The 27,826-nt window shown below is 41.2% G+C and overlaps 2 protein-coding genes across 4 annotated transcripts in view; one reads left to right on the forward strand and one right to left on the reverse strand.

Moving 5' to 3' along the window:
• Positions 1 to 4,377, forward strand: part of LOC110985661 (sodium- and chloride-dependent creatine transporter 1-like) — a 34,833-nt gene extending 30,456 nt beyond the window's left edge. For both annotated transcript variants that reach the window (XM_087135406.1, XM_022246843.2), the window contains exon 15: positions 344 to 4,377. In XM_087135406.1, coding sequence (XP_086991532.1) covers positions 344 to 493 — 150 coding nt within the window. In that variant the 3' untranslated portion in view covers positions 494 to 4,377. The remainder of the gene's footprint in view (positions 1 to 343) is intronic.
• Positions 4,182 to 27,648, reverse strand: LOC110985630 (transketolase-like protein 2). Of its 2 annotated transcripts, none has more exons than XM_022246778.2 (11): positions 27,420 to 27,648; positions 19,177 to 19,294; positions 16,645 to 16,758; positions 15,571 to 15,668; positions 14,405 to 14,596; positions 13,549 to 13,679; positions 12,415 to 12,611; positions 10,317 to 10,638; positions 8,920 to 9,134; positions 7,687 to 7,903; positions 4,182 to 6,523 (listed from the first exon to the last, which is right to left on the reverse strand). In XM_022246778.2, the coding sequence occupies exons 1-11, from the start codon at positions 27,536 to 27,538 to the stop codon at positions 6,354 to 6,356; spliced, it is 1,893 nt and encodes a 630-aa protein (XP_022102470.2). In that variant the 5' UTR covers positions 27,539 to 27,648; the 3' UTR covers positions 4,182 to 6,353. The 2 variants fall into 2 exon arrangements, with proteins under 2 accessions (XP_022102470.2, XP_022102471.1); XM_022246779.2 differs by lacking the exon at positions 27,420 to 27,648 and adding an exon at positions 22,645 to 22,962.
• Between the last annotated feature and the right edge of the window lie 178 nt (positions 27,649 to 27,826).

Below are 27,826 nucleotides of genomic sequence, written 5' to 3' on the forward strand. Positions count from 1 at the left end.
AGGAGAAAAATATGAGCTTTCAGAACAGAGGTGCAACAGCATGGCTTCCAATCCCATGTTGGTCAAAAGGAGAGAGTTTCTAATTTGGAAAAGTGGTGCACCATGAATTCAGGCCAAAAGGGGGGGGGAGAAATACTTCACCATGCTTTGTTGCGAAGTTTGTGGCACAAGCTTGGCTAAGGTCACTGTTTATCTGTACTACTCACTTCACTGAAGCTAACCAACTGTTCACAAATATTTGTTTATAGGCCTTATTTTTCCTTGATTGTTGTTTGGAACAAAGATGGCAATCCTGGACTGTGCAACTCACGAAAATCTAGCTCTGTTTGCTTTGAATTTACAGCGATGGCACATCTTGACCACGCCGCGCCTGCAATCGCACCAGATCCAACCCACCACCGATACCCCTGTCATCATGGACTCTTTCAAAAAGTACCCCCTGGAGGAAGGCAACCTGACCGAGAAGGAACGGCTCAAGAGAGAGCTGTGTTGAAGTCGGGGGGAATAAACTGAATCATGTATAACAACGACTGGGTACTCCCCGTTTGATGTGGCACATACAAGTTCCCACATACACCTGGGTGTGATTGGTCCATCCACATGATCATGCCATTGTGACTATTTGGAAACAATCTTCCGCACCCAAACTTTTTAAAAATGCATTTTTCCGAGCGTAAAAATTACAGATCATACAGCAAGATCGGGCGATCGCGCGGAGATCTAAAGATTGACCAATTAACAATCTTCCGCACCCAAACTTTTTAAAAATGCATTTTTCCGAGCGTAAAAATTACAGATCATACAGCAAGATCGGGCGATCGCGCGGAGATAAAGAATGACCAATTAACAATCTTCCGCACCCAAACTTTTTAAAAATGCATTTTTCCGAGCGTAAAAATTACAGATCATACAGCAAGATCGGGCGATCGCGCGGAGATCTAAAGATTGACCAATTAAGTTCAAAACACTGATAACAGAGGGCGGTATATTGTGTGTTTGCATTTGCATTACTACAAGGCCATCTTGAATGGGGAATTTAAATTTGTACAAAAACAATAGTTTTGGGTGTATACACACTGTAGCTGTTATTAAAAACTGATGTATAATTAGCATATAAGCCTTGGCTTGGGTTCCAATCCTTCTGTAAATATTTGGAAAATACAGGCAAACACTGTCTCAGTTCAAGAAATGCACAGTAGGACTGTGTCTTTTAACCCTAACACTCCTCAGTCGTCCAACAGGTGAAGGATTGAGGAGGGTTCGGGTTAATTTCTATGTTGAACCGAGACAGGCTACATCGCACACAACGTGGTCTGTTGCAAGCGTGCGATATTGCATGTACTGTGTGCAATCGTGCAATGTACATGTACATGTATGTACACTTTGCATGTAGGCGTTTTGCCGATGATGTCATCAAATCAGCCTGGGAGCCCAAACGGCCAAAAGGGGATTCGTTGTGGGAGGGGACACACAGGATCTTTTTGTTCATTTTGAGGTCACGATTAATGGGGTAAATATTGAATTTATGATGTTTTTAAAATGGTTATGTATTTACTGCTAGTTTGAAATAATTCAAGTGAACTAAATGCTTTCAATTTCTGTTAACCTTTAACTACTTGATCAATGCACTGAAGCGAGCTTTTGTCCTTAAATACAGTGCAACTTCTCAAATCAATCTTTTACAACAGAACTTGCAAAAAAAGAAAAACATCGTTAAGAATAAAACACTGGGATTCGAACCAAGAACACCTGCAATACTAATGCTTTTCCTTACCCACTACAGTATACGCAAGCCAGCTTGACTGATCTTTTTTTCCTTCTTTTGTGTCCATGACATCACATGACACTGAAGCTGTTATGTAACTCAGGTAATCACGAAATATATTTTGGCCCCATTCCAAACGGGCGAATTTCTATAGAAGCCTCACTTGTCAATAGCAGTGGATAGCAAGATCAGGGGAAGGGAGGACATGGGGCAAGGCAAGGGGTACTATACCCCCCTCCCCACAAGAACTAGAGAAAAGAACAAGCAACATGTAAGGAAAAAAGGGGAATAAAAATTCTTTGATAATGCTGTGGAAATGACTCTCATCATTGCTGGTTCGGCAGTTTGCAGGTGCTAAGTGCTTTTTCCTGCGCATGGCTTGGAAAAAGCCAGCAAATTGATGTACATGTAGTTTACCTCACACAAAATTTATGTTAGAATCACTTTATTCAGCTCTAAATCCTGTTAATCAGATTTCAGGATGTAAACTCAATTTCTGCATTTGGTTGTATATGTATATGGTATGTCTTCCAAGTACTGTCTTGCATACATGCATGTGTGGGGAAAAAAGTTTTTTTCAAGGTCTTCCAAAGTGCTCTAACTTTTATTTTCTAAAATGTGAGATGAACTATGTATTGTGAAATCCTTGTGAGTGAAGCATTGTGTATGCAGTGTGAATTTACATTGCCTACAGACATTAAATACTTGGAGTGGAACAAGCCAAGTTCAGGTCACTTTAACTCTCAAAAGAGTCAGGTTATTTTGACCCATCTCACAGCTGGGGGGGTCTTGCCCCCCCACTTGGCTGTGCCCAATTTTTTTAAACTTGGCATAAGCATACAGACGCTCCTTATCATTTAAGATGTAAAGTTTGAACTCAGATATAGTTTTGTTGTAATGGTCATCTGAAGTTCAAGGCTACATGCATGCCAGTGAGGCATTGAGCACCACAGAGGTATACATATTTGGCTGACCCCCGTTGAAAAAATGTACACTGCCCAAGAACAATATCCGACTTTTGTAAATATGGTTTCAAAATGACTGAAAGAATTACTCTAAAACTCTGAAGAGCTCAACTCCTGGAAAAAAATACACCGTGGCAATATTGGAAAAATGTTGAGGTATTCTGCCCCCCTCCGGCTCTTTTAGGGTTAACCACTTCCTGCCGGGGATTTTGGGATCGGAGACGTATGGTTTATATGGGTGGCCGGGGTCTCCGAACTCAGACAAAGGAAACAGGGCCCTGTAACAAAAGACCGTACTCCGATAAAAAGACCAGGCTGATGGGCATTACCGACATTTTTCACTCTCAAAAGTGGTGATAATCAAACTTCCACTTGGTTGGTATTGTGATCCTTGATCCCATACAGTCTGTGAGCCGCAGGGGTCCAGATCTTTTTACATGAAGTTTGTGGTTTTAGACTAATAGTTTAAAATGTATTAACCATGACTTAATTTAGGATGTAAGAAGTGATTAAGAGTGAGTATTATCCACCAGTGCTGACTGCATGTGTTATGACTCTAAATGTTTCCTGTGATAAGTCTATGCATGTTGATGAATGGAACAAAGGCTATGCACCCAGGCGTCGAGTTCAAATAAGACCCAGAAAAGCCTGACGAATGCGTGCATACAAAATAAGGCCTGGGGCAAAGTTTTGCATGGCTAGCCAGCACCGGGCAACGGATCGAATTTATCTCATAGTACAAAGCATTGACGCTTGAACAATGTTTTTAGGACAGTAATGGTGGGAGAGACGTATTTCAAGAGAATAGAACTCTAGATTTGGGTATCAGTCTAGCCTTTCCCGTTCTTTGCATGAATCTACAGCCTTTGTCCATTCTCTGTCGTAAAACTGACAAAATCTTTGCCCTTACACGTATGACGAAGTTTTCAATTTTCTAAATTTCTTGAAATACATCAGAAAATGTATAAACCCTGGCACATGTTCACTTTTGAAGTGCTACATCGTAGGTTCAGGTGTATGGGTATGGCTGCGCTCACTCATGTTTAGATTTTGCCAAGGCAAAATGAGACGGATGAGGTAGGTTGGGTCCCTCATGCTTGTACTGTATTGGACTTTTTCAGTGAAGCAAACCTGTAAATTCATACCAAGAACAGCCACATTTTTGGTACTTCCACGAAACTGACCATGCGCCAAGCATTTCTTGCATACAAGGCCTGCCATCAGTTTCACAAAATATTGAGTGATTATTGAGTTCCAGTTGCACCACATTTCATTGCAAGTTCCTTGACAACTTTTGTACATGTGCAGATAAAAGTTTACAGTACATGTACTAGTACGTGCCTACATGTACAAGGAGAGACTTTCTATTGCAGTCCCAACATGCACATGTATGTGACTCAGAACGTTGACTTCACTTGTTTTTGCATATCAGTAGAGCATCACACGTTCAATTATTTTCATTGCGAAAGAAATGTTTTTATTCAACTCTGATCTTTGCACAACTTTCAACATTATCTAAAGTTCACTCCAACTAATGTATAAAAACTGTAGAACATTTGTAGGTAATCAGGTAATTTTAACTGGAAATTTGGAAAATAACAATTTATGAGCTCTTCAAAATAAATTCAGCTGTGTCAGCTACATAAACTTTCATTTGGTTATACCAATTTGTCTATGTTCTCTCGATAAAATGAGTACTTTTACAATTAAAGGAATTCCTTCAAAGATTTATCTAAAAATAAAATGCATTCCAAAAAATATATATCAGCCAGAACAATTGGTAAATTGCTATGATTTGAAAATGTACTGTTTACAGAAGAATTGAATTATGTCTATCCATATCTTCAATGGGGAGGGGTTGCGACATTGGTCACTGATCAAATGACACATGCTGATAAGTGCATGGGCTCTTGCCACCGTAACTTGAGTTAAGGTTATTACTGCTGGTGACAAAGCCTTGGTGAAGCACATGTATTCCCAATGCTGGGGTAATCTACTGGATTTGATAACTAACAACATGTTTCTTAGAATCCTCTGTAACTACTCTAAACTCGCAACCAAACAGACAGGCTCCATTTATGTTGAGTGTGTCATTTGGACACTTGTTTGTCATAACAGCGGAACTGTGAAATTTTCCCTCCATGCGGGCCACACTGACAAGGAATAACCAACATAAATATGTAGCAGTTCACTGGATCATGTGGGCAAACTGCACTGAAGTCAGTTGGTTTGGCGGCGACATCTTGTCGAATCATGCACAAGCCACATACATGTACAGCATTTCGGCAGAGCAACGAACCCTCCACTGTCAACATCTCCATTGGTTCCAAATGAGTACTGGGGCTTTATTTTGGACTTTGTGAAATACCTGTACATGTAAGTTTTTGTCTTGGGGCGACAACTGAATTTAACAAGTGTCGCAAGGAAACAAAAGGAGTGTGATATACAATGAACGGTACCCTGTCTCAAATGCACCCATGAAACACGTACAGCTTTGTATTTGCGCATGCATGTATGTATGGGTACATGTACATGTATCAATTTTTCTCCGTCAGATATTCAGTGGTGTAAATGCAGGCAGTTAAAGATGAACCAACAGAGTTTGAAACATTCTGGAATTAAGTCAAGATTAATGGGCCCCAACTTTACTGTTTTGTTGAGCCCCCCCCCAAAAAAAAACTGCTCACCAACGTACACATGTATCAACCAAGTTAGTCAAAAACAATAAACATAGCTACATAACATTTTTGATGATGTATGAATGTTTGTTTTGCCCAATGAGTCATTTTTTATGCATGGCAGATTTCTGACGGGGTCAGGTACCAGTAACCTCTTCATGGTTGAAAATTAACTTCCACCTTCAATTTTACCCAAGTTCATAGAGGCCAATATGCAAAAGCACATGACGGCTTCTGAAAGCCTTTTTTCGCAAGAATGGATATTGCCCTAGATGCCTAACTTATACACTGCTTCATGCAACAATGTTTGGAATTTTATATCAATTGACCTGGAAGTTAATGTTTGTCATGAAGAAACAACAAAAATCTCTCACGAGTAGAACATTGAAGGGCAGTGGCATATTTTTCATTTTCATGTACAAACCTGAACATGCCATCAACTGTCATACCAGGCATAGAGAAAAGACAATTTACAGCATCTTTAAACCCGAGCAGTAAACCCTCCCAGTACATAGCTGAAAAAGCAGCCCAGTTTAAAATCCTGTGAGGTAATCAGGCCAGAGGAAGATCGTGCCTGTACCGAGATGGAAGTGTAACTTTACTCCCATTCATCAAAAGTCAAAACCTTTAAAACCCAAATCTGATCGCAGCCTTTGTATACTCCAGGGCCCTGCTAGGGTCAAGTACTGTTTTGAACTAAAAGAAAAGAAAACAAATAGGTTGTGCACTGTATGAATGACTAACATTGTGCAAAGTTACACAGGGTTTAGAAATGAACTGTATCAGTTTACTGACTGCAAAGGAGGAGAAACACATCAATCAACTCTGCACCCGCTACTAGTTACATGTAATAAATGAGAAAATCAATACACCTACACCAAGCCATCTAAGGGTCTGTTTGGTGGAATCTAATGCCTTGGTCTATGTGCCAACCTTTCTTTGTCTTCAGGCCAGCATCGCCTTGACAGTTTCCTGAATCTGCTTGGCGCTGATGCCAAAGTGGTCGAGGAGGAAGTCCTTGGAACCACTGCGGGGCACCTCGCCGACAGCCAGGGACCTGATGATGATGCCAGAGTTGCCTGCCAGGGCACCGGCCACTGCCTCCCCAATACCACCTGTCAACAAGGAAGAAAACATGTTCAAATATACTGTATATGCTTATAAATACATGTCAAATCATGATAAGAAAATTGTTTGGAATGAAGTATGAGGAAAGGCCACCTCTACGACACCTCCGGTAGGTCAGGCAGCCCATGCAAATTTTGTCACATGGTTGCATAGCTTGGCTTTCTTGGCCTCTGATGAGCTAACAATTTGCATTTTAGATGGGGAGTATTAACCCACGATAAAAGCATAGAGGAAAGACACAGGAGTTTGAACTGCCCCGGGCTGTAACATCTGGCCAATTACCGCTTTCTGTCATGCCCAGCATGTCCGTAGCTAGAGCGCAGCGAGAGCTTGCTATGCACCATTTGTTTCACAACCACAAAATCCCTTTGTACCCTATGATCACTACCGCAATTTTTCACTGGTAATCTGCATCCTTAACAACTCTGTGTACTGAGGTATAGGAAATTGAATAGTCATGCAGTTGGTTGGTGCTTGGTTTGATCTCGTAACAACATCAAGTTTAATGCTTGCACAGTTGATTGCATTATGCTGTGTGCCCTAAATGTATTTGTGCAGTCGTTGCCCTTAATGAACGCTTTCTTTTGGAGTTATTTTGGGGATAAATTGCCCCGTTGTTCACAAGATTGTGTGTTTTGTTTTAATTATTTTTATTAAGGCATTTGTACAAAAGCATTTTTTATGAGATTTCATGATCACTACCTGTGATGAAATAGTGCATTTTTTTCTTTATGAACTTAGCTTACCAGCAGTAGTCAACTTTTTGTTAGTCAGTCTTAGCCAAATTCGTACAAAGTCTCTGAAAACTGATGTACGCATTGGAGGGAGGGGAATAAACTTACAAACTCTGCATGCATAATGAACAGTCTATCAAAATTAAAAATTTAATTTACGATGGCAATAGTAGGTCTAATATCAGGGAGTTTTCTCTATTTTCTGGTCAGTATTAAAAAAGCCAAGACTGGATTTTAACTCGGGTCAACTGATCTATATGTAGAGTAGTATTCAGAGAGGTACAAAGGCACAGAATTATTGAACATTTCTTACAAATGCATCAAAACAGATTGCCATTAAAGCACTAACCCCCTATGGGACTGGCATATCCCTTAACAGTGATGCCTATAGACTGAAATCCTGACTTCACACACACCTTGTGGATAGTGATCCTCCACAGTTACCACCTTCCCGCCGGTAGCTTTAGCTGCAGCCAAAATGGTGTCCTTGTCCAGGGGCTTGATGGTGAAGGGGTCAATGATCCGGACTTTGATGCCCTCCTTGGCGAGGATTTCGTAAGCCTTCATGGCCTCGTCTAGAGTGACCCCTGCACCGATGACAGTCACTTTGTCGTCAGCACTCTCGCGCACCACCTAACAGAAGAAAAAAATTCCACACAAGGCCTTCATCATGAATTTTGACAACTTCAATTTTAATTACAGGTTTTGCCCTTACCCGATACTCGGTGCTTGTCCAAAATCTTGTGAAGAAATTCACAAGCTTACTCAGGTGGGACTAGAACCAACGACCTCCTGCTTACTAGTGCAGATATCTTAATCACTTGACCACTCAGATTGTCGGGGTCGCGTGGCTGGTTCGAGTCAGATGTAGAAGCAGGTACTGCAAACTATTTCAAGATGTACCTTGCGTTAGAAAGATGTAAATTTTGATTACAGGTTTTGCCCTTACCCAACTGAGTATACAGTATTTAAAAATATGTACGAGTCCCAACAAAGTAAGCTTGTGAATTTTTTGTAGTCTCTCGAACAAGCACTGAGTATACAGTGTTTATATACGTCGGGTAAGGGCAAAATCCATGATTAAAATTAATATCTCCCTGACACAAAGTACCAGTACATCTTAAAATTTGACGTCTTTAGAGAAACTCAGTTCCAAAGTGGAAATCTGGACACACTGTTATCTACTTCATCATTTACATGTATAGTAACTCAAAAATAAGTTTTACAAAATATGAAAGTGGAATGAAAGGTGCTCTGTAGCTGTACTGCTTATTGTTACCTGGTCCCAATACCTTGTTTTCAAAACCCCTTTCTGTTTAAGAATCACCTACTGGTGTGACATTGTGGTTGCTAACAATGTGACCATAGTTCCACTCTAAAGAACTGTCCTCGAAAGTGTGAGGAAACGCTTAACATATCACTACATGAACTGCATGTGCATAGTCACTGATCCCTGTTTTTGCCAGCTACATGTATTTGCCAAACATCATCACACCAATTTCAAAGAAAGTGCCCTCAAGCACCTGCTGTCTCAGACGTTGAAGCTATAGAGTTACTCAGTCTCCAACTAGCAAAAGATTCCAGAACCAAACAAGGACTTTGGGAAGCCCTTCACTTCACAGATACCACAATTACATTTAAAAAATCACCTTGGCTTTGCCTATCACAAAGGGCTCTTCAGCAGTATACAGGACCGGCATCGCGGGGCGGCTGGAACGGATGAAGCAGATGCCCTTAGTGTTGGCTGCCAACTCCACGGCGCGCTCCATGGACACGGCGTCGCTTGGATAGAAGACTGTGGATCCCGGGATGGAGCGGAACATGGCCAAGTCCTCCAGAGCCATCTGGGATGCACCGTCCTCGCCTGTTGAGAAGGCAGGGTCCCATAACGGAAGTTTAATAGTGGAGTTAAATTATGCTACTCAGTGAACGGTACACATCACCACAACATGGAAGATGGAATTAGACACAAAACGAGCTCAAACTTATCAGCTTTTAATCTGCCAGAAATATTGCACATGAACATTTTATTTATAACAGGTTTTGCCCTTACCCAACGTATGTATTAACAAACACTGTATGCTCAGTGCTTGTCCGAGAGCTTCCGAAAAAATTTCACAAGCTTACTCGGGTGGGATTCGAAACCACGACCTCCTGCTTGCTAGTGCAGACATTATAAATTAACATCTCCCCAATGCAAAATACATCTTGAAAAAGCACATGAACGTGTTTTCATTCCCAAACAGTGCCACATGCAACATGACAATTTTTTCTCTTGCTTACACACATCAGATACATTATAAGCATTATAACAACTGCCTTACTACAAAGAATCATAACTGGTTTTCACTGACATTCTTGACTACACGATTTTTTGGGTAATTTCATTTAAGCATATGCATTTCTTGTCTTAAAAAGCCTCATTTGGCAAGAGCTGACACAGATCCAGACAATAAGAACAACTTTTAAAGTTCTCACTGACAGTGTCAACAACAAAAAAAGGAACAAGAAAGAAAAACCAAACAAAATCGAAATCGTTCTGCCACCTCGCAGCAGCTACAAACTGTTTAGTGGCAAATTCTCAGCTGCAGATACTGTCAGTAATAATTTCCAGCACAAACAATGGAACTTCAAGCACTCTCTGAGAGGGTCACTTTCAAAACTTTAAGAATTCCTTCCCAGGAACCGACGACACATCTTGGCTTAATGTCAGACTGGAACACGCTGTATTCTCTATACTGTTGCTCAAGTTGGGTTATCAGTAGGAAGCCAGAAGTGCCCCAAAATGGTTTTGATGGAAATGTTTTCCACATTTTGAGACTCTCTTTTCCCTTAAAATTACCAGGTTCATCAGAATTCGTCACTAAGTTTTGAATGATTTTTTTTGCAGTACTGACAAAGGCAGAGGCAAGCTACATGTATATTTCATCCATGCTGGATTGGCCACTCCTTCAACTTTTAATTGCACAAAGAACGCAAAATAATGCATTTTGGAGGGGAAAAACTGCCCTGAGTGCAAGGGTTGGTCAGCCAGGCTCAAACTCACCAATGGAGATGCCGCAGTGGGAGCCACAGAAGTTGGTGTTGGTCTCAGAGATGGCACCCATCCGTATTTGGTCAAAAGCGCGGCTCAGGAAGCAAGCAAAGGTGCTGACAAAGGCCACATTGCGGTCACGGCAGGTGGTGCCAATTGCTACGCCTACCAGATTTTGCTCAGCAATGAAGCACTCCACAAAGCGGTTAGGGTGTGCCTTACGGAAGGTGTCGGCGTAAGTGGAGTTCTTGGTGTCACCATCCATAGCTACCACACATTCGTTGCTATCCCCAATCTTCCTTAGGCCAACGCCATAGGCGACACGGGGAGCCACCTTGAGAAGGGCACAAACAAGACTTGCTGCTGAAATCTTTATGCAATGATAGGTCTTCAGTGCCAGCCAACTACCAACCTTAAGGCTAGTTCCAAGACTGACAGGTTCCAACTATTTAAGAGAATCTTTACGTCCAAAAGCTATCCTTCCTTTTCTGAAAATTACCAAAACCTGTCAAAAATTTTCCACTGAACACTATTAGTTTTATTATTTAGATTTAGATTTTCAGGTAATGTTCTTAACGTTAAGAAATGTCTGTAATGTAAAAATGCCATTCTTCACTCATTTCCACACAGCTGTCAAGTCTGCAACCTTTAATCAAACCTACTTACTGTGTTTTTGAATGCTTAATGATGACTTTTTAATAACTAACAAATGTGCCTACACTGCATCCCGGACATAAAGTTGTACATTCTATATTACATTGCATTCTACATTCATATGGTCATGGTGACTACCAGACCTACATGTATGGTAAAATTTGCACACGTCAGAAGAATTTTTAAGTCTAGGAACCAGACTACCAAGTATGCTGCAGACAACTTGAACAATCCCTATTTCTCAATGAACTTTTTCAGGAAGAACCCCAAAACAGCCACACAGGCATCCGATCCAATTTAAAAAGTTATTAACATTCGAGGCATTACTCCACAAGTTTTCCATGTGTTTTTATATGTGCATGTGTATATTTGAATATGACGCTTGGAAGTTGATAAACACAGAAGCTTTGATGAGAGAGAAAAGAAGAAAGCTTCCACCGTCTGGGGGGATTGGTGCTCAATTAGACCCATTAAAGCAGGGTACAACATCACAGTAGACCCACGAATCCATCACTCAAGGTCATACGCATAATGCCAACTAATGTACAGCCTTTCTGAAGGGCCGCCGAGAACAATGCCTCTGCTACTACCAAAAGCTTCCAGAAAGAGCAGCTACCGATATCTCCACTGGCCAGAGACTGGGTAGATGTACTCATTTCAGACTATCTGCACCTGACTTAAAGCTATAGTGCATTGCGATTGAAAGTTAACCTCGAAAGGGGAAAAACCTTTCACACTTTTTCCCATCCAGGAAAATATTTATTTCACAAAATGTGAAAAATTTTCCCCTCAGCGTGAAAAATTGTCACACTTTTTTCCTTTCTCTGAAAAAGAAAATCACAAGAGGGATATTTTTCACACCTTTTCTTCACCAGTGCAAAAAATGTTCACACCTTCTACACAAGTGGGCCCATTTTTTAACAGCTTTTTTTCACAAGTGGGAAATTTGCCCATGAATGTGAATTCTTTTCACAATTTTTTCCAGTTGTTTTTAACAATGTAATCCTGCCAAATGTAAACAATGCAACAGTAGCCCAATACAATGTACACGTACATTAATTTAGTACACTGTTCACATGTAACACATATACTACACGTACCTTGTTCAATTCAATAGTCAACTTAAGTGGCAAATATGAGCTGTATATAAAAACTGGACAGAGCCAAAGGAGCCAGTGCCCTGAATGCTCATGGGCAGTTTATTATATTTGGTGAGAAAGGTGCTGGTAGATTCAAAACATTAACAATAAATTGACTGCAAGGCCATTGGGAGACCATGGAGCAAGTGCTACCAATTCCAGCTGAAATGTACAGTCTTTGCACATGCCCAGTGTGCCAGTATGACACTTTTCCCACCAGCCTGACTCTTCTTTGCCGGTGAAGGGGCCGAGCCAGAGTGGGGCATCCCCAGCTACCGGTGCATGTTTGCCCTCCTAGACCTAGACACCAAACCCACCTTCTCCCCCAACGGGTAGTCCGGGGGTGAGGATAGCTGGATGTTGGTGATGTTGCGGGCCGGCAGTTCGCCAGAGGGGGCAGAGGGCTTGAGGCCATGGGGCCCCTTGTTGACGATGCGGGCGCTGATGGCCTCCAGGGCGGCAGCAGCTTTGTCTCCCAGGGCCTTGCCGTGCCAGTTCAGCTCATCCTCGATGCCTGTTGAGGGATTAAACCATTCCATGTTAGGGCTTCAACAGTAGTAAATAACGGATACTTGATCAAAATTGGGGGGTTACCCTGGACAATTTTTGTTTTAAACCCAAAAGTCTTCATTCTTCAAAAAGGTGGAGAGGATTTGGGACCATTACAGTTATCATCCCAAAACCCCAGCTAAAAAAACATCCTCAGTAATGCTTGAACTCCAAACATATTTTTTCCATGTGTCTAGTTTTCAGATTGACAGTTGTTGCATTCAGTGGTGAATGGGAGGGCAGTTTGCGAGGGGAGGGAATGAGTGGTGGAAAAATACTTTCTCTCGGTTTCCTTGGATTAAAAAAACACCCAAATTGATGGTCTCAAATGACTGTTTCTGTAATCAAACGTCAGACTCATCAGGAAATACTCTCAATTCCTTAACAACATAAACAATTAAGCCTGTTAAAAAAATTGGATTATCTTTCTGCGTTGGTCGGAACAGCGAAATACCAGTTACACTGTTCATGTTATGTACAAACAATGACCAGAACTATTGATTGAGGCTGCTGTAGGTGGTTAAGTAGAGTCCTTCAGTAGTCCCTGCAAATCCATTACGAGTCCTTCTGTCTCAAGCCAAAGGACTGATCAGTGACGAACATTCCTTTGTCTTCTATAAGCCATCATATACCGGTACAAGCCAATCCAACAAATATATGGGCGTTCATCCCCTATGGTCATTTCGAAGCCAATCCTGACATAACATGTATGCATGTACATGTTTTATGACATGTAGCCACATACAATTACACATACATGTATAGTGGTTAGAATAGTTAGAAACTGGCTCATCATTCTAAACTTAAACTGTGCTGTTTAACAACCTTGGAAACAAACACTCAACTGTTCATACAACTACATGTACATGTACATATACATCTTTGCTGGAACTTCATCCTACCTGGAATGCCTTTGCCCTTGAGGGTCTTGGCCACAATGGCTGTGGGCATGTCCTTCACCTGGGCAGCCCCAAAGAATGCCTTGCACAGGTCTTCAACACTGTGGCCATCCTCCAACACATAAACATGCCAGCTGTAACAAGAAATTAATGGGAACCGACGGGTCAAAGAAAAGTTACTTCATTAGGGGGTCTGTGCTCGAGTGGCTTCCAACCCTGGCCTCCGGGGAAGAGGACTCAGACACAATGAACATCTTATCCCTTAACTTCTCAGCAGAGTAGCATTTTGCTGCGAAATTAACAACGAAGGACTGTTTAAGGACATTCACTGGTACATGTGGCTTAAAGCAATCCCATTTTTACACAGATTAATCAGCACTGTGAAATACCCAACAATACACGTGCTGGCACAGGTTGGTGAAGTTGCCAGATGATTCTTGTAAATGGGTAAACAATGGACATTTCCAAAGGACATTTTGCCAACCACTAATTCTTTCCAATGTATTAAAAAATCATGACAATGTTGGCTCATGGTAATTGAAAGGGAAAAGCGATATAGCGGCATACAGGGACATCTGTTCAATAATACAGAGAAATGCATGGGGGGTGTCAGTTCTTGATGCTGTCAGGAAGATAAATCTTTGCTTGTGTAAGGGTTGAAATGAAATTGCAGACTTGTCAAGAAGCCTATTCATGCAGGTGTGAAGCCTCGAGAAATACCGAAAACCAATCCACATGTTGGCCTAAATGGAATTTGAGTTTGATCACACAAGGGCAAAAGCAAGAAAACAAAACCTGAACAAGTCTGACTCTTAAACGATTCAACTGAAAACAAATGGAGACAGGTGGTGAACCTTACCCAAAGCCTTCCAGTCGGCGCCTGAAGGCGTCCGTGTCGTGCTGCAAGGGTGCCTCCTGGCTCTGGCCCAGGCGGTTAACGTCAAAGATGGCCACCAGGTTGTCCAGCTTGTAGTAGCTGGCAAAGGCGCAGGCCTCCCAGATGCTCCCCTCCGCACTCTCCCCATCGCCAACGAGGCAATACGTGCGGTAACTACACAAGCCAGAAACAAACAAGACAAGGGTTCAATCACTCACTCTGGCTTTCCCTGCCATTCAAATGTGATGTTGTTAACCCCACTCATTTTTAGTAGCCACTTCAGCCTAGTTTTAGCATACTCTGCCACCTGAAAGAAAAATCACAGAAAAATGTACAAGAAAATCAGAGAAATATTAGCATATTTCACACTGGAAGGCCAACAGAATGTTGAATTACATGTAGTTTATCTGGAAGAAATGGATTAAGCAACTGCGCAATATGAGCGCACGTAAATGTATATGCATACAGAACTTTACATACATACTGGTAAATGTACATGTATCTTTGGCTTTGTTGGCACAGTAGACAATGCTTATGTTCCCGTCAAGGAACTTTGCTTTTTTGGGAGGCCACCTCAGCCTCATCCTAGGGGAACCCTGCTCTTCTTGGTCAACTAGTATGGCCATTGCAAAACGGACACATGTAAATGGCCTGTAAGTTATAAAGCCTTGGAGAACTTGACTTGTTCTGACTTGCAACTGCAAAACAAGAGTGACAGTGTGATTTTGCAAACAGGTTAACTATGGTGGCTCAAGTCAAACTGTAATGCATGTGCACATGGGGAAACGAAAAAGGAAAAACAATTAACAGCTATCAAACTTGAGTTACCTGGTACATGTACATGTACAAAGGTGCTCTTCTTGATCTGATTTTTGATAATGATATCATGTATTTTGATCTGAATTTTAACAGGTAGGTTACTGTATTTTACATAAGCCCTTCGGGCAACCGAGGAAGCAAGCTTGGGTAGTCAGGTAGTACTATTTCAAGCCCTGTGGAAGGGCGTGAATTTTTATCCTTTGCACCCAAGCTCTTCCGAGTGGCCATAACTGAGTGGAGGAAGGGGTGGAGGGGGAAATATTGGGAAGGAGTTAGGAGTTGCAATGTTCAGAATATCCTCCGCTCAGGTTAAACTGGCTGGTACTCACTCGGCCTTCTCCCAGTACTTGCCACTATAGGCCATGCCGCACGCAATGCTCAGACCCTGACCAAGTGAGCCGGTACCAACATCAATGAAGTTCAGTCTCTACAGATAACCAGAGAAAAAAGAATCAAATGTACATTTACGGTGATTAAGCTGCCAGTATATAAGCATCATATAGTTACTCTAAATACGGTACTTGCAGGCATCTTAAACGTACAAGCTTAACATGTAAAGTTCAGAAACAAATGACATGAGGACACGGCTTATTTCAAGGCACAGGTCCCTTTCAAACCAAGCAAAGCCTTTGAGTTGAAGCAGTGTTTGAACATGTTGAAGGACATGAAGTCCATAACTGAAACACTTCTGTCTCAAGTTGAGCCCGACAGTACCACTCCCTTATACTGCTACATGAACAATTCTTTTGCGTTGAGAGATCTACATGTAATGCCACATTCCAGTGTAACACTCATTCATTTTCATGCACACGCCCTAATGGTCAATGAGCAAATGGCACAGTGCATGCAGGCCGCCAAGGGTTAAGGTTTGTGACTCCTTGCCAGAGGGTCATGGCCATAAGTTGTGGTCTGGGGGAAGCCACAAAATACCGGTCAAACCCCTGCTTGCTTTTGTCCTACTTGGCATATCAATGGGTATCTCAATTAAAATACCATACTTGGGGAGCAATGTGTGATGGACTGGCATCACATCCAGTGGTACTGGTACGTGTATTCTCAGTCTTTCCAATGCGACAGACACCAGACATACATGCAATGTATGTATAGAAAAGATGGCCTGATGAGCTGAATGAATCAGAACAGACTTGCTTTAGGTCTAGTCTTCCTTCTAGAATGGGAAATCAGCCTACTAAAAGGTACACGTTTTGTACATGTACGAGGCTAGAATGCATCCATTGTGAATACAAAAAAATTCCTGGTAAGTATTTGGGCATATGTGAAGTACAGTACAGGTAGCTATAATCTAGACTGGGAAAATGGGAACATGTGGTACAGTATGCTGCTTTTTATTCTTTTTTTTTTTGGCGATGACCTGCTTTGAGGAGGCTCTCAACTGTACTTACCGGTGTGGGATGACCCTCCAGAACGGAGGTGTTCTGGCGCAGGGTCAAGAGATTATCCACAGGGAACAGACCAGCCTCTGCCCAGGCAGCGTAAAGGATGGGTGCCGCATGGCCCTAGGGAAATCAAGGTCAGAGAGAAACTGGTAACCAAGAAGGTACATGTACATGCAACAGTAAGTCAGTATCCTCTATTGTTCTTCTTTTGTTCATACACTGACGACAAACATCGCTCCATGAAAATGTCCATGGATGTACATGTACATACACAGCTCACTGTGCCTAGATTGGAAAAAAAAGATCTCCTGATTCTCCCACTTCAATTTAAACATTTACACTGACACAAAAGACTTATTCCATTTTAAAGAATCTATACATACACGTACACCTTGAACATGCATACATGTACGAGTTACGTACATGTACATGTACTGGTACGGTACCAGTACCGTACAATGTACATGTACCTTGGTTTCATCTGCTGTGAACAAAATACCGGTAGGCTGCCTAAAATAATATTGTACATATATATACAGTACATACACTGTACATGTGCTTTCTCATACCAGTACATACACGTACAAGAACAGTGTACTCTGTATAGAGGTTTTTTACGTGACTTACCGGTAACATGACGGGCAAAGGCTTTTCGGGAAGTGCACATGCATTTTTAAATCTGGATATTTCTGTTGGCGATTTCATGTATGCCAAAACGTTGAGAGATTTTGAAGGTGCGAGTGTTTCTGCACACATCTGTGCAAGATGAACGTTGACTGTCAAACATCACATGACTGGAAATCCTCCATACCAACCGGTGCATGTATAACAGTGCATTTAAAATGAAAGTTACTGTTACCGTACGTGTATACTGTACATGTACGTGTACCGGTACCGGTAGCTACCAGCAGGAATGACAATTTGTGGAAATAATTTCTCACTTGAATTGGCAGTTCCCTCCAATTAAAACTGTTTCGAAACGTGAAAGGAGACATTTTAGAATAAACACTCAACAAAAGGATTCTTATGTTCTGACATTGGACTCATACATGTATCGGTACAGTAGGTGCCAGGTGCAAACCTTTTTTAGATGTGGCCACTTCCACAACACTTGATCATAATGTCAATGTGAAAACAAATTAAGTGCCCCACTGCCCTAAATATATTTTTTCAACCAATTTCTGGATACCTTTTCAATTTTCAGACTCATCTACACGTACAAGAACAAGTACATGTCAATTGTTCCCATAAAGTGTACATGTACATGTGCTTTCCTGCAACAGGAGACCTGTATGAAGGTACATATATACCTATGTACTGGGTACACTGTACTGGACAAAGAAGCTTGGTAACATTTGAAAACAGCACGAGAAAAGTTGTACACATGTAGCATCCACGTACATGTATCACATACATGTACTAGTTACGATACATGTACATGTACATACAGCGTACAATGTACATGTACATGTATATGTCCAAGTACAGTACCGGTTAACACGGGCACATGTACTGTACCTGTACATTCTGGTTTTGCATTTGCTACAGTTATTCATTATTATTCATTCAGTTATTCAGTTATTTTTCTGTGTTTTTGTGCATACCGGTATGACAAGCAATGAACTACAGACTACTGGGTACAACCGGACGAATGCGTCATGACTTCATGATGGGAGGCTGCGAAACATCAGTGATGACTTACAGGGTGGCAAAGCACTATACCCAGTTGGTTTTTAAACAGTGATGACTAACAGGGTGGCAAAGCACTATACCCAGTTGGATTTTTAAAGAAGGCCCGTGCTATGCTAATGTTGTACGAAATATACATGAACATACATGTGAAGGTGTAGTGAAACAATAGTCATTTGCACAGTACTTATACATGTCAAATATGTACGTACATGTAATGGTGTGCAAAGTGACTGTTCACAATACTGCACGCAGCCATTTTCAAATGGCTTCCCTCAACTTTCTCATGCACCGAGGGCCTTTTTCATTTCATTCATTTCAATTTGCCCTCGGATGGAAGCCCCAAAACCCAGGGAGTTGATCCTGACTTACATGTATGGTACACTTTTAACAATCCGCCCATCAACTTACCCCACAGGTGGGTAAGTTGGAAAACATGCCATATAAGTAGTCACGTTCAAGGTGGGTTATCTTTTAGATTTGTTAGAGCTTTACATGTACATACATGTGAATGCTCGATTTGCAATGCGTTCATTCGTGCATGCAAAAAATACTCTATTCAAAGTAATCCCTCTCGAAATAAAGGTTCCAACTGACCCACATCTCCCCTCCACTAAGTGCACTGCTTGGCATTCATCAAATTTCTTGCTTTAGAACTTGTTTTATTAACAGTGGTACAGGCCTATGTACCATGTATGAAACCAGGAGAGTTCAAATCCACCTGGTATCAGTATCCAGTGTTGGAGGTACATGTACATGTAAATATACAGTGTAAATATGGTACATGTACATGGAACTTATGCATGGCTTCCCCCATTTTTCTCCAACCCAATCTCCACCCATTTTTACCTTGGACATGACAAAGCGATCGCTGGCTGGGTCCTTGGGCTTGTCCAGTCTGTATTTCATGACATGGAAGAACAGAACTGACATGATCTCTGCCGCACTGCAGCATGATGTTGGGTGCCTGGAGATTGGAAAATGGCAGCAAAATTATCAATAATTATCTTAAAATCAATTCATCTTTCCCAAACTGACACTACAAGTACATGTACATGTACAGTAAGTGTTCCCACTGAACAAATCTGCATGTACATGTATCTGTAATACTGTTGTATGTACAGTGTGTTGTGCACCTGTTTGCACCCTCTCAGGGAAGCACTTCAGGAAATGTACATGGTACATGTACTTTACCAAATGTACATGTAAGTAAAGGGTTTACAAAATGCAAAGAGTACAGAGTACATATATTCTACCATGCACTGAATGGAGTTTGCAGAGCGATGAAACATTGTCAAACATATTTTTGGATCCCAATTTTAACAGAACAATGTTCCTAAAACTGAACAGTGTCTCCCTGAGATGACGTGTGATACCCTCATTTGTCCATATAGTTAACCCTAACACTCCTCAATCCTTCACCTGTTGGAGGACTGAGGAGTGTTAGGGTTAAGAATTATAAACATCAAAAAAAGTGTTGTTAATAATTAATGTAAACTAGTACCTACTCGTGTATGCATGTACATGTAATATTTTTACACTGTCAGTATGGTTTTTCAATGTACATGTACCTGTAAGCATTATTAATATTACAAACACGTTAAGTTCAAAGTATTTTCACTAAAACTCTAATAACATAGTCAAATGAAACAATTCAGACTGCATTTCGGGCCAAGGTGACAGTACAGTATACTCTGTACATGTACCGGTATGCACCCAGGGTAAGGTACCGGTACACTTCCTTGTTTCCTGTTTCCTGGTCAACAAATTGCTGAGTTGTGTAAGGATCCAGGTACAAGTTCTGGCACATACACGTATGTACGGCATTCCATCTGCACCGTCCAATTGTTTATCATTTATGACAAGAAAAAGAAAATCACTTAGTTTTCATTTTATATTTACCAGTTTCTGTTTTTCAAAAGGCAACTTGTACTGTCGACACCATGAATGTAGACAATAAATCTGTACATTAAATCATACTAAAATCGGAGTATTTGGGACTATTAGCTAATTACAAATTTACTGTACCTGTAGATTCCTCATCATGCTCCAATGAAAATGGGGAAAAATAGAACCAACAAAGCTTCATGTACATGTACTGGTATGTTTTTGCAAGAAATAGGAGAGAGCAGCAATCTATATTCTACAGACTTCTGGAAAGGTTCATTTACATTGTTTGGCCTTTACGTGTATATGCCTGGTACCCACTTTGCGGCAGCATGAATTTCATTTTCAAAGGTACATGTATGTATACATAAATACCATACTTCCAGGTGCCAGTAATGTACTGAATGCTTTTTTCAAGACTTACATGTACTTTAAGCCATGCATGTAGACTTAAAGTACAATAAATTCAGAAAATAACTATACATGTACATACATGTGTGTGTGACTCAGTTGTCATGGACACTGTTTCCAGAAAACCCTCCCTATCCAGTCGCTGTTTGGAAGCACCAGTAACAGGTATTTACTTACAAGTACCGGTACACGTACATCTATTCATGAATCCAACAGTGCATTTACACGTAGCACCAATTACAGGATGAAGAGATAAATAGGACAATGAAAAATGTTCAGTTTTAGAGGTGGGGGAGGGGAGGGAACCCCGGATATACATGTATATTCCAGGGAAAAGGTAAAGACTGAAAACTCAGTCCGCATGCTGACTTACAGGTGTACATGTAGGTGGGATTTAAACCCAGGTTGCAGAGGTGGAAGGCGAGGAAAGTGCCAAGTACACACCAACCTGACTCCCCTTCAGGGAGAGGGAAAGCTTGGTGTCTGTCTACATGCTGTGCAACCAAAAACAGTTAAAATAACCTGACACATACGTGTAGTCTGGGTGGCACTGCTTGGGAGACACGTTTACCAAGAAGGACAGTTTTACCTTTAACACCGAAGACGACTCAGCTAGCAGTATTAACCTAACTCTACTCAATCCTTCACCTGTTGGAGGACTGAGGAGTGTTAGGGTTAATTTCCCATCAGACCTTGGAAGATGTTATAAAACAAGCAGAGAAATACAAGAGCAAAAGCCCCAAATGAACTTGTTCAGATCTGTTTTTGTTTTTCTTTAACCTTTTTCATTTTACATAGTTAAAAACCTTATTTGTGGCCCGCTCTGCAAAAAAGGGTATTAAGGGACAATGTGCTATTTCACGCTAACAGCTTTTTTATGTAGACAGAGTGACTTTTCACTTCTTGGTTTATTGCCCTCTAATATTTTAGTACTTTCACAAATCATACAAGAAATTAACTGTTGCTATGGGTATCAAGAGACTTTCTTCTTGGCTGATTTCTCTTTCCATTTCCTGTGTTATCTCTGAAAGCACATCTGTTAATGTGTATGAAATGATTATGCAAAAATCAATACACCAAAATAAACCTTATAATATAACCAATTCAAATGTGTATGTAACTGATTTTGAAAAAATGTCCCATAATACCCATTGCTGTGGAGCCGGTCACATTTGAGAAATGGTACCGGTATAATTTCCTATATTTTTTTGAAAACTGGAAAAGGACTTACTTGTGCACAGACTGTTCTTACAATGGTATCAGTGCCATAAGAGTACATGCACGGTGTATGTATATTACAGATGTAGGTACACGTCGGGAGGGGGGTTTACACGCACAGAAATACATGTATGTACTTGTACATGTACTAGTACAATGTACTGGAGCGAGTACCTGTATATCTGAAAATTTCCTTTACATGTATGTACATGTACGTGTAGTACCAGTAGAAAGAAAGTAAATTCACATGTATGCACTAAAATGCTGATCTTATTTTCAACCACACATACGGGTACATACATGTATACACATGTATATATCTACTGTACATGTACTGTACATGCTCCATGTACTATGCATGAGATGATGCATGCACTCTACTTCTGTGCAACAGTGCACAGACCCAAAAGTGTATCAGTACATTACTCTTTTTCCTACATGTAGAGCAATTAAACATGTATACATATACCATGTACATGTATTGTATATGTAACGGTAAATGTACATTGCAGTATTTCAGAAACGTTAAAATACATGTACATACATGTATGTACATTTACAGTAACTACTTAAAATCTTGATACTTACTTGTACCCGGTATGTACAAGTAAGTCAGTGAGGTCCAATGTCCATTATTTCTTTCTGCCAAAAGAGCTGGCTTTTATAGACAACTACAGTATAATTTGACACAGGTAGGATTTGACAAGATACAGTAATGGTACATGTAGAGAGTTATATGAGTATGTACATGTAGCTGCCACGCCCAAGTGCTGTGTCCAGTCAAAAACTAGCAATTCTTACCCTGAAGTTGCAGCACTGGTGGCCTTTATGCTATCGATCCTCAACCTGTTGGCCATGTCAATCAACTCCTGTAACTTAGCTTTATCAAGGGTAGCCATGATGACACAATGAAACTCACACCGCTTTCCAAAAAAATACCAGTAAGTAAGAATTAGAGGTAGTTTCAGGGCTTGCACAGTTGACCAAAGAGGACCATCGAATGAGACTAGTCACCCACAGCCAGGCGTGTGCCTGAGTGAACAAGGAAAATGGGACAGTGCAGCGCTGCCTGGTAAGTTTAGTTTCAGCTGTACAATGTACATGTATACTTCCTGGATTGTGAGGCCTGTTCGCTCATGCATTGCATCCAGCAGTGTGAAGATCAATGAAGCGGGTACAGGTACATGTATCTGGGTACTGGTAATCCCACCACAGAGAAATGGCAGTATCCTGGAAACTTCCTGGCATACACAATAAATTAACATGGCCTCATAAGGGTGCAGTCCACCAATTCAAGCGAGAATTGTTGGCCAGCCTATTAGCATTAAAAGTGCCCCCCCACGGTATCTTTTGAAAAAGGAGATTGTATGGCCCCCAAAATGGTGAGATTGTGTAAATCAGAATCAACTCCCTGGGTCTTTGCGCTTTCATCTGAGAGCAGAATGCTGTTCCCATGGAACTAATGGTCCCAAGTGCCCGAGAAAGTTGAGGGGTGTCACTTGAAAAATGGCAGCAAGCAGACTTTGGAAAAATCACTTTTTGAGGGGTTATTTTGTTTTGAGGGAATCACTCAAAACATAATTGGTTAACCCACAGAAAACTGAAAAGAAAGGCAAAGATTATGGACCATACAATGATTTAACATGTGTTTCAGATGCCTCAGGGATGTTGGTACGGATATTATTGGGCCCCAAACAATGCTGATTTTACACTGTTTTCAATGGGGCCTGAATTAGTGGACTACATTACACCTCCATGATTACACCCATAAACAATGGATTAGATTGGCCATTAGTATAACAAGTTAGTCAATAGAGTGAATTCCTATCTCAGTACCACAGGTATACAGTTATTACAGTGTACTGGTACATCGTGTACATGTACATGAATCGCAGAAACTTCAGGCAAAATGGTGCAATGCAATGTACATGTACAGTACATTATTTACACAATGTACCATACATGTATAATACGGTATAACATACATCATTTTGTACAATGTACATGTACATGTGCAATCCTACAATATACTGGTACATGTAGTTTCTCTATCAAAGTAAAGAAAGTACTTTGAATTATTTTAATTAGTTTCCTTCGGAACATCGGCCACGTCGGCCATGGCTGTTTGCGTGGAGTTACCACGCACGAGACAGTGGATTTTCAGGATGCGCACACCTCCGTAACAGCGTTTCTAATTGGTTGATTCCATCCAATTCTCCATTCAGTCACAGTAATTGATATCCAATCAATGCTGGCGAAGTAATTATTTCAAATTATGAGTGCCCCTCTCCTCCCCCCCCCCGGATGGAAAGATCAAGACTACAAGATAGAGCCGCATACCCAACAGTCTATATGTACTGGTAGATGTACAGTATATTGAGCAGCCACACCTCCAAACATGCAGCAGTAACCGCTGAAACACAATCTACTGTAGACAACTTCCAACTCTACACGTGTAGGATAACTCGCAGAATTTTCATGTAGTGAACTGTAGTGAACAAGACTTCGGCACAGCCACAGGAAAGTGTTATAATTTTTTTTTTTTGCATGTATGTGTACAGTGCATGTATGTTTTGACACAAAAATGAGATTCAATTTCCAAAAAATAATTTTCACTTTGGGGACTGCAGTTTTGATTTTTTTAATTTAAAACGGAGTAAAACATGCCTACATGCAAGTTACTCACATGTGGGATGCATACATGTACATACTGTACAGGTACATGTATATACATGTAGTAATTCTGCACCAAAATGCTATTTCTGTCAAATTTTGGGTCTTATCTTAATTTTCATCTTAATTTTGGTGCCAACAATGGATACCTACTCCAAAGCCATTGATTTCTTAAATAATCTACGTTGATGTAACTTAATTTTTTTAATGGAAAACATTTAATATAATTGGCTTGAAATTTTGGTTCCTAGGACACACCAAAATGGAAATTCCATGGAAATTTCCATTTCTAACTCATGCCATCATGGCTCACTCTTTCGGACCATACCGTACATGTAAAGGTATGCTCATGCAGATCATGCAGCAAGCAATGTCAGAGTTGATATTAAACTACAACTGGCAGTAATGCACATTGATATTGACAATGGCTATCAGTGTTTGCAAATGGCCTCTGTACGGTGACATCAAGAGTAAGCCGCAGCCAATGCAGCTGCAGGTCCATGAGTTAGATAATCGATGCACACGAGTACCGGCACATTTGAAACACGACCTTTTAGCTTCTGTCCATTAAGACTCCTACAGGTACGTGAACTAACACAACAGCGAAATTATTCTCAACCATGTGAGGTTACAAATGTTGTTACTTACTCCTTGTTTGATGTTTAATGTTGAAGTAACCAGCTTGATATTCAATGTTGAAAAAGTAACAATTAGACATTCAGCAAGCAATCAGGATGCACACCCCTAACTAAGTCCTTGCTAGTAATCTGGTTGCAACAGAACGATGGAGTACAAAGGAATAAAAAACAAGCTGTACCACACCATGCATATATCCAGTCACATGTGCATGTAGCCTACATTACTATTTCACCATGACGTATGCACACACAACTCTCTCCCACACAGGCAACTCGGGCATGGGGTTTTTCGGGGACAACCAAGCCCTTCAAATTAATGTACCAGTACAGTAGGCCTAGATGACGGCTGCAAACCATGGTAGGAAAGTGACTGCATCACACCAAACTTTTCTTGAATTGAAATGAAATACCTAAACCCCACGCTCCACCTCAAGATTACAGTAGGGCCTACATGAATGTGCTTTCACTGCCCAATGCCCCATTAGGGGCATTGGGCAGTGAAATGGGAGAATAATGCCACTGGCAGTGTGAAGTAAGGCCGTAACGAGCGGAACCATGTAGTCACGGGGTCCGAACATCTCGACCGTTTGCCAACTCGACCGTTGAGACAACTCAACCGTCCGTCCGTAAAAGGGAGAGACAAGTCGACCGTTGGGACAAATCGTCCGTTGGGACAAGTCATCCGTTGTGGTACACTGCCCACTCAGCCAAGTCATCTATTGAGGCAATACATGTATGCCCTAAGGATGAAATTTCATGTAGTAGACAAGCTTAATATCTGAGGAATTTATAAAAATGGTGGCTGTAGTAAGTCATTCTTTGCACAGTCAACCGATCTTGCGCCCGCGCTGCACGTATATGGGCCGTACGCATTACGGTCGTAGCTTGAAATAAAAGCCTTGGTGTTGTCCTTCAGTTCTGCATTCTCAGACAAGTTTGGGTTTAAAGTGAAATGTAAACTTCTTCTTGAACAAAACTTGCCCTCGGAAAATTTTGGCCAGAATTCTGACTCGCCCTTTGACATTTTGGAATGGTAGGGGAAAAAAAATGATGAATAGTCTAGGGTGATCCGAAATCCTTTTTTCATACCGAACAGTCATATAAACTCTTGCATCTAATGTCTGTTTAATCAAAATGACTTTCAAAGTTACATTTTATTAAAACTGGCCGAAAACTGAACGCATATTGTTTCCTAGTTTTGGATCACACATTAAGTGCATGCACGCAATATACTTTGCGAACTCATCTAGCTATACGGACGTTGCAGAAATGTACGTGACGTAATGGGTTCGTCAGCTGTGCGGCACGAAGTAATATTGTTGATGGCTCACGCTGTGCAGCTGAAAAAGTTGAGTCGAAATTTACATAAGATCCAATTTTTAAAAAATTCATTGGAATTTGTATTTATGAACCAAGTTTTCTAAATTGAAGAATTTTTCATTAGAAAATAAGCTTTTTGCAATGGTTCTGGCTGAAAATAGATTTGCCGCTCGCGTAGTTACTTTCCGGAAACAGATCCGGAACAAGAAAAAGTGTCACCACTTTCATCGATCCCGTACGTCCGAATTAAAAGTTTAAAATTTGAAACTGATTTGGTGGTAACCATGGTATCTCTATCACACAAGGTGGACGGTGACCACATTTCACTGGAATTCGAGGATTTTCGTAAAGCTGCAATCTGACTGAATAATTTCGCTATCTTGAACTGGGAAAATGACTGTATTACGTGAAGAGATCTCACTGGTTGATTTGTCTCTCTGTCAAAGTCGAGTTGTCCCATAAACGGACGACTTGGCAAACGATCGAGTTGTCTCAACGGTTGAGTTGTCTGAAGTCAAGTTGGCAAACAGTCGAGTTGTCTGACATCCGTAGTCACCAGATCCCTTATTTCGCCACCTATTGTCAAGTAAGCAGTGAAGTGGCAAAATAACAAACCTGGTGACTATACAGTCATCAGGCACGTTAGTCATGTTGGTTCCGGTTATAAATATCATATTCGAAACTGATTAATGAACAAGTATATGTAGGCCTAACAGTTTGATATTCAATGTTGAATAACTAACAGTGTGACAGTCGGCGAGTGCTCTGGATGCACAGCCAATTACGAGGATACGAAGGCTTGGCGGTCCAGTGCCACTGCCAGTGGCCCAGTCACCATGTTAACGGGGCTACGATACACGGTTGGCCTAACGTTATGTTTCTCATCTCTGCAGGAGTGCACTCACTGCAGGTGCGGTGATGGCTGATCATGCGCCGCGCGCTCACCCTGATTTTGCAGCACTGGTAGACTGAATACTGTGAACACGTAGCTTGTTAGCGATGTCAATCAACTCCTGCACCGTCTGCCGGTCTGGCCTGTGGTATGCTCCCCCGGTTCCGTCCATCCTTGGTAGATTTCAAAGATTTTCCAGTCTAGGCAGCTTACCGAGTTAGCGTTTTATTTGGGTACCCCGAGAGAACGCACACATGCGCTGAAGTGTGCCGACCATGTGATATCTGTTGGCATCGATCATGTGCGATCCGTATGACTCTGAGTTCGAGGCGATACTCTCTCTATGTTTATCGTTAGTGTTCTTCAACCTCGAACTCTTTGACCGCCTTAACTTGCAATTGAAATATTGCGCCCTCTAGTATTCAGTAAAATTAGATTGACCCTTGAGATGAGTGCGGGA

This window comes from Acanthaster planci, linkage group LG04 (genome assembly GCF_054643075.1).
Source record: "Acanthaster planci isolate LZ-2023a linkage group LG04, COTS_SCS, whole genome shotgun sequence".
Taxonomy (NCBI): Eukaryota; Metazoa; Echinodermata; class Asteroidea; order Valvatida; family Acanthasteridae; genus Acanthaster; species Acanthaster planci.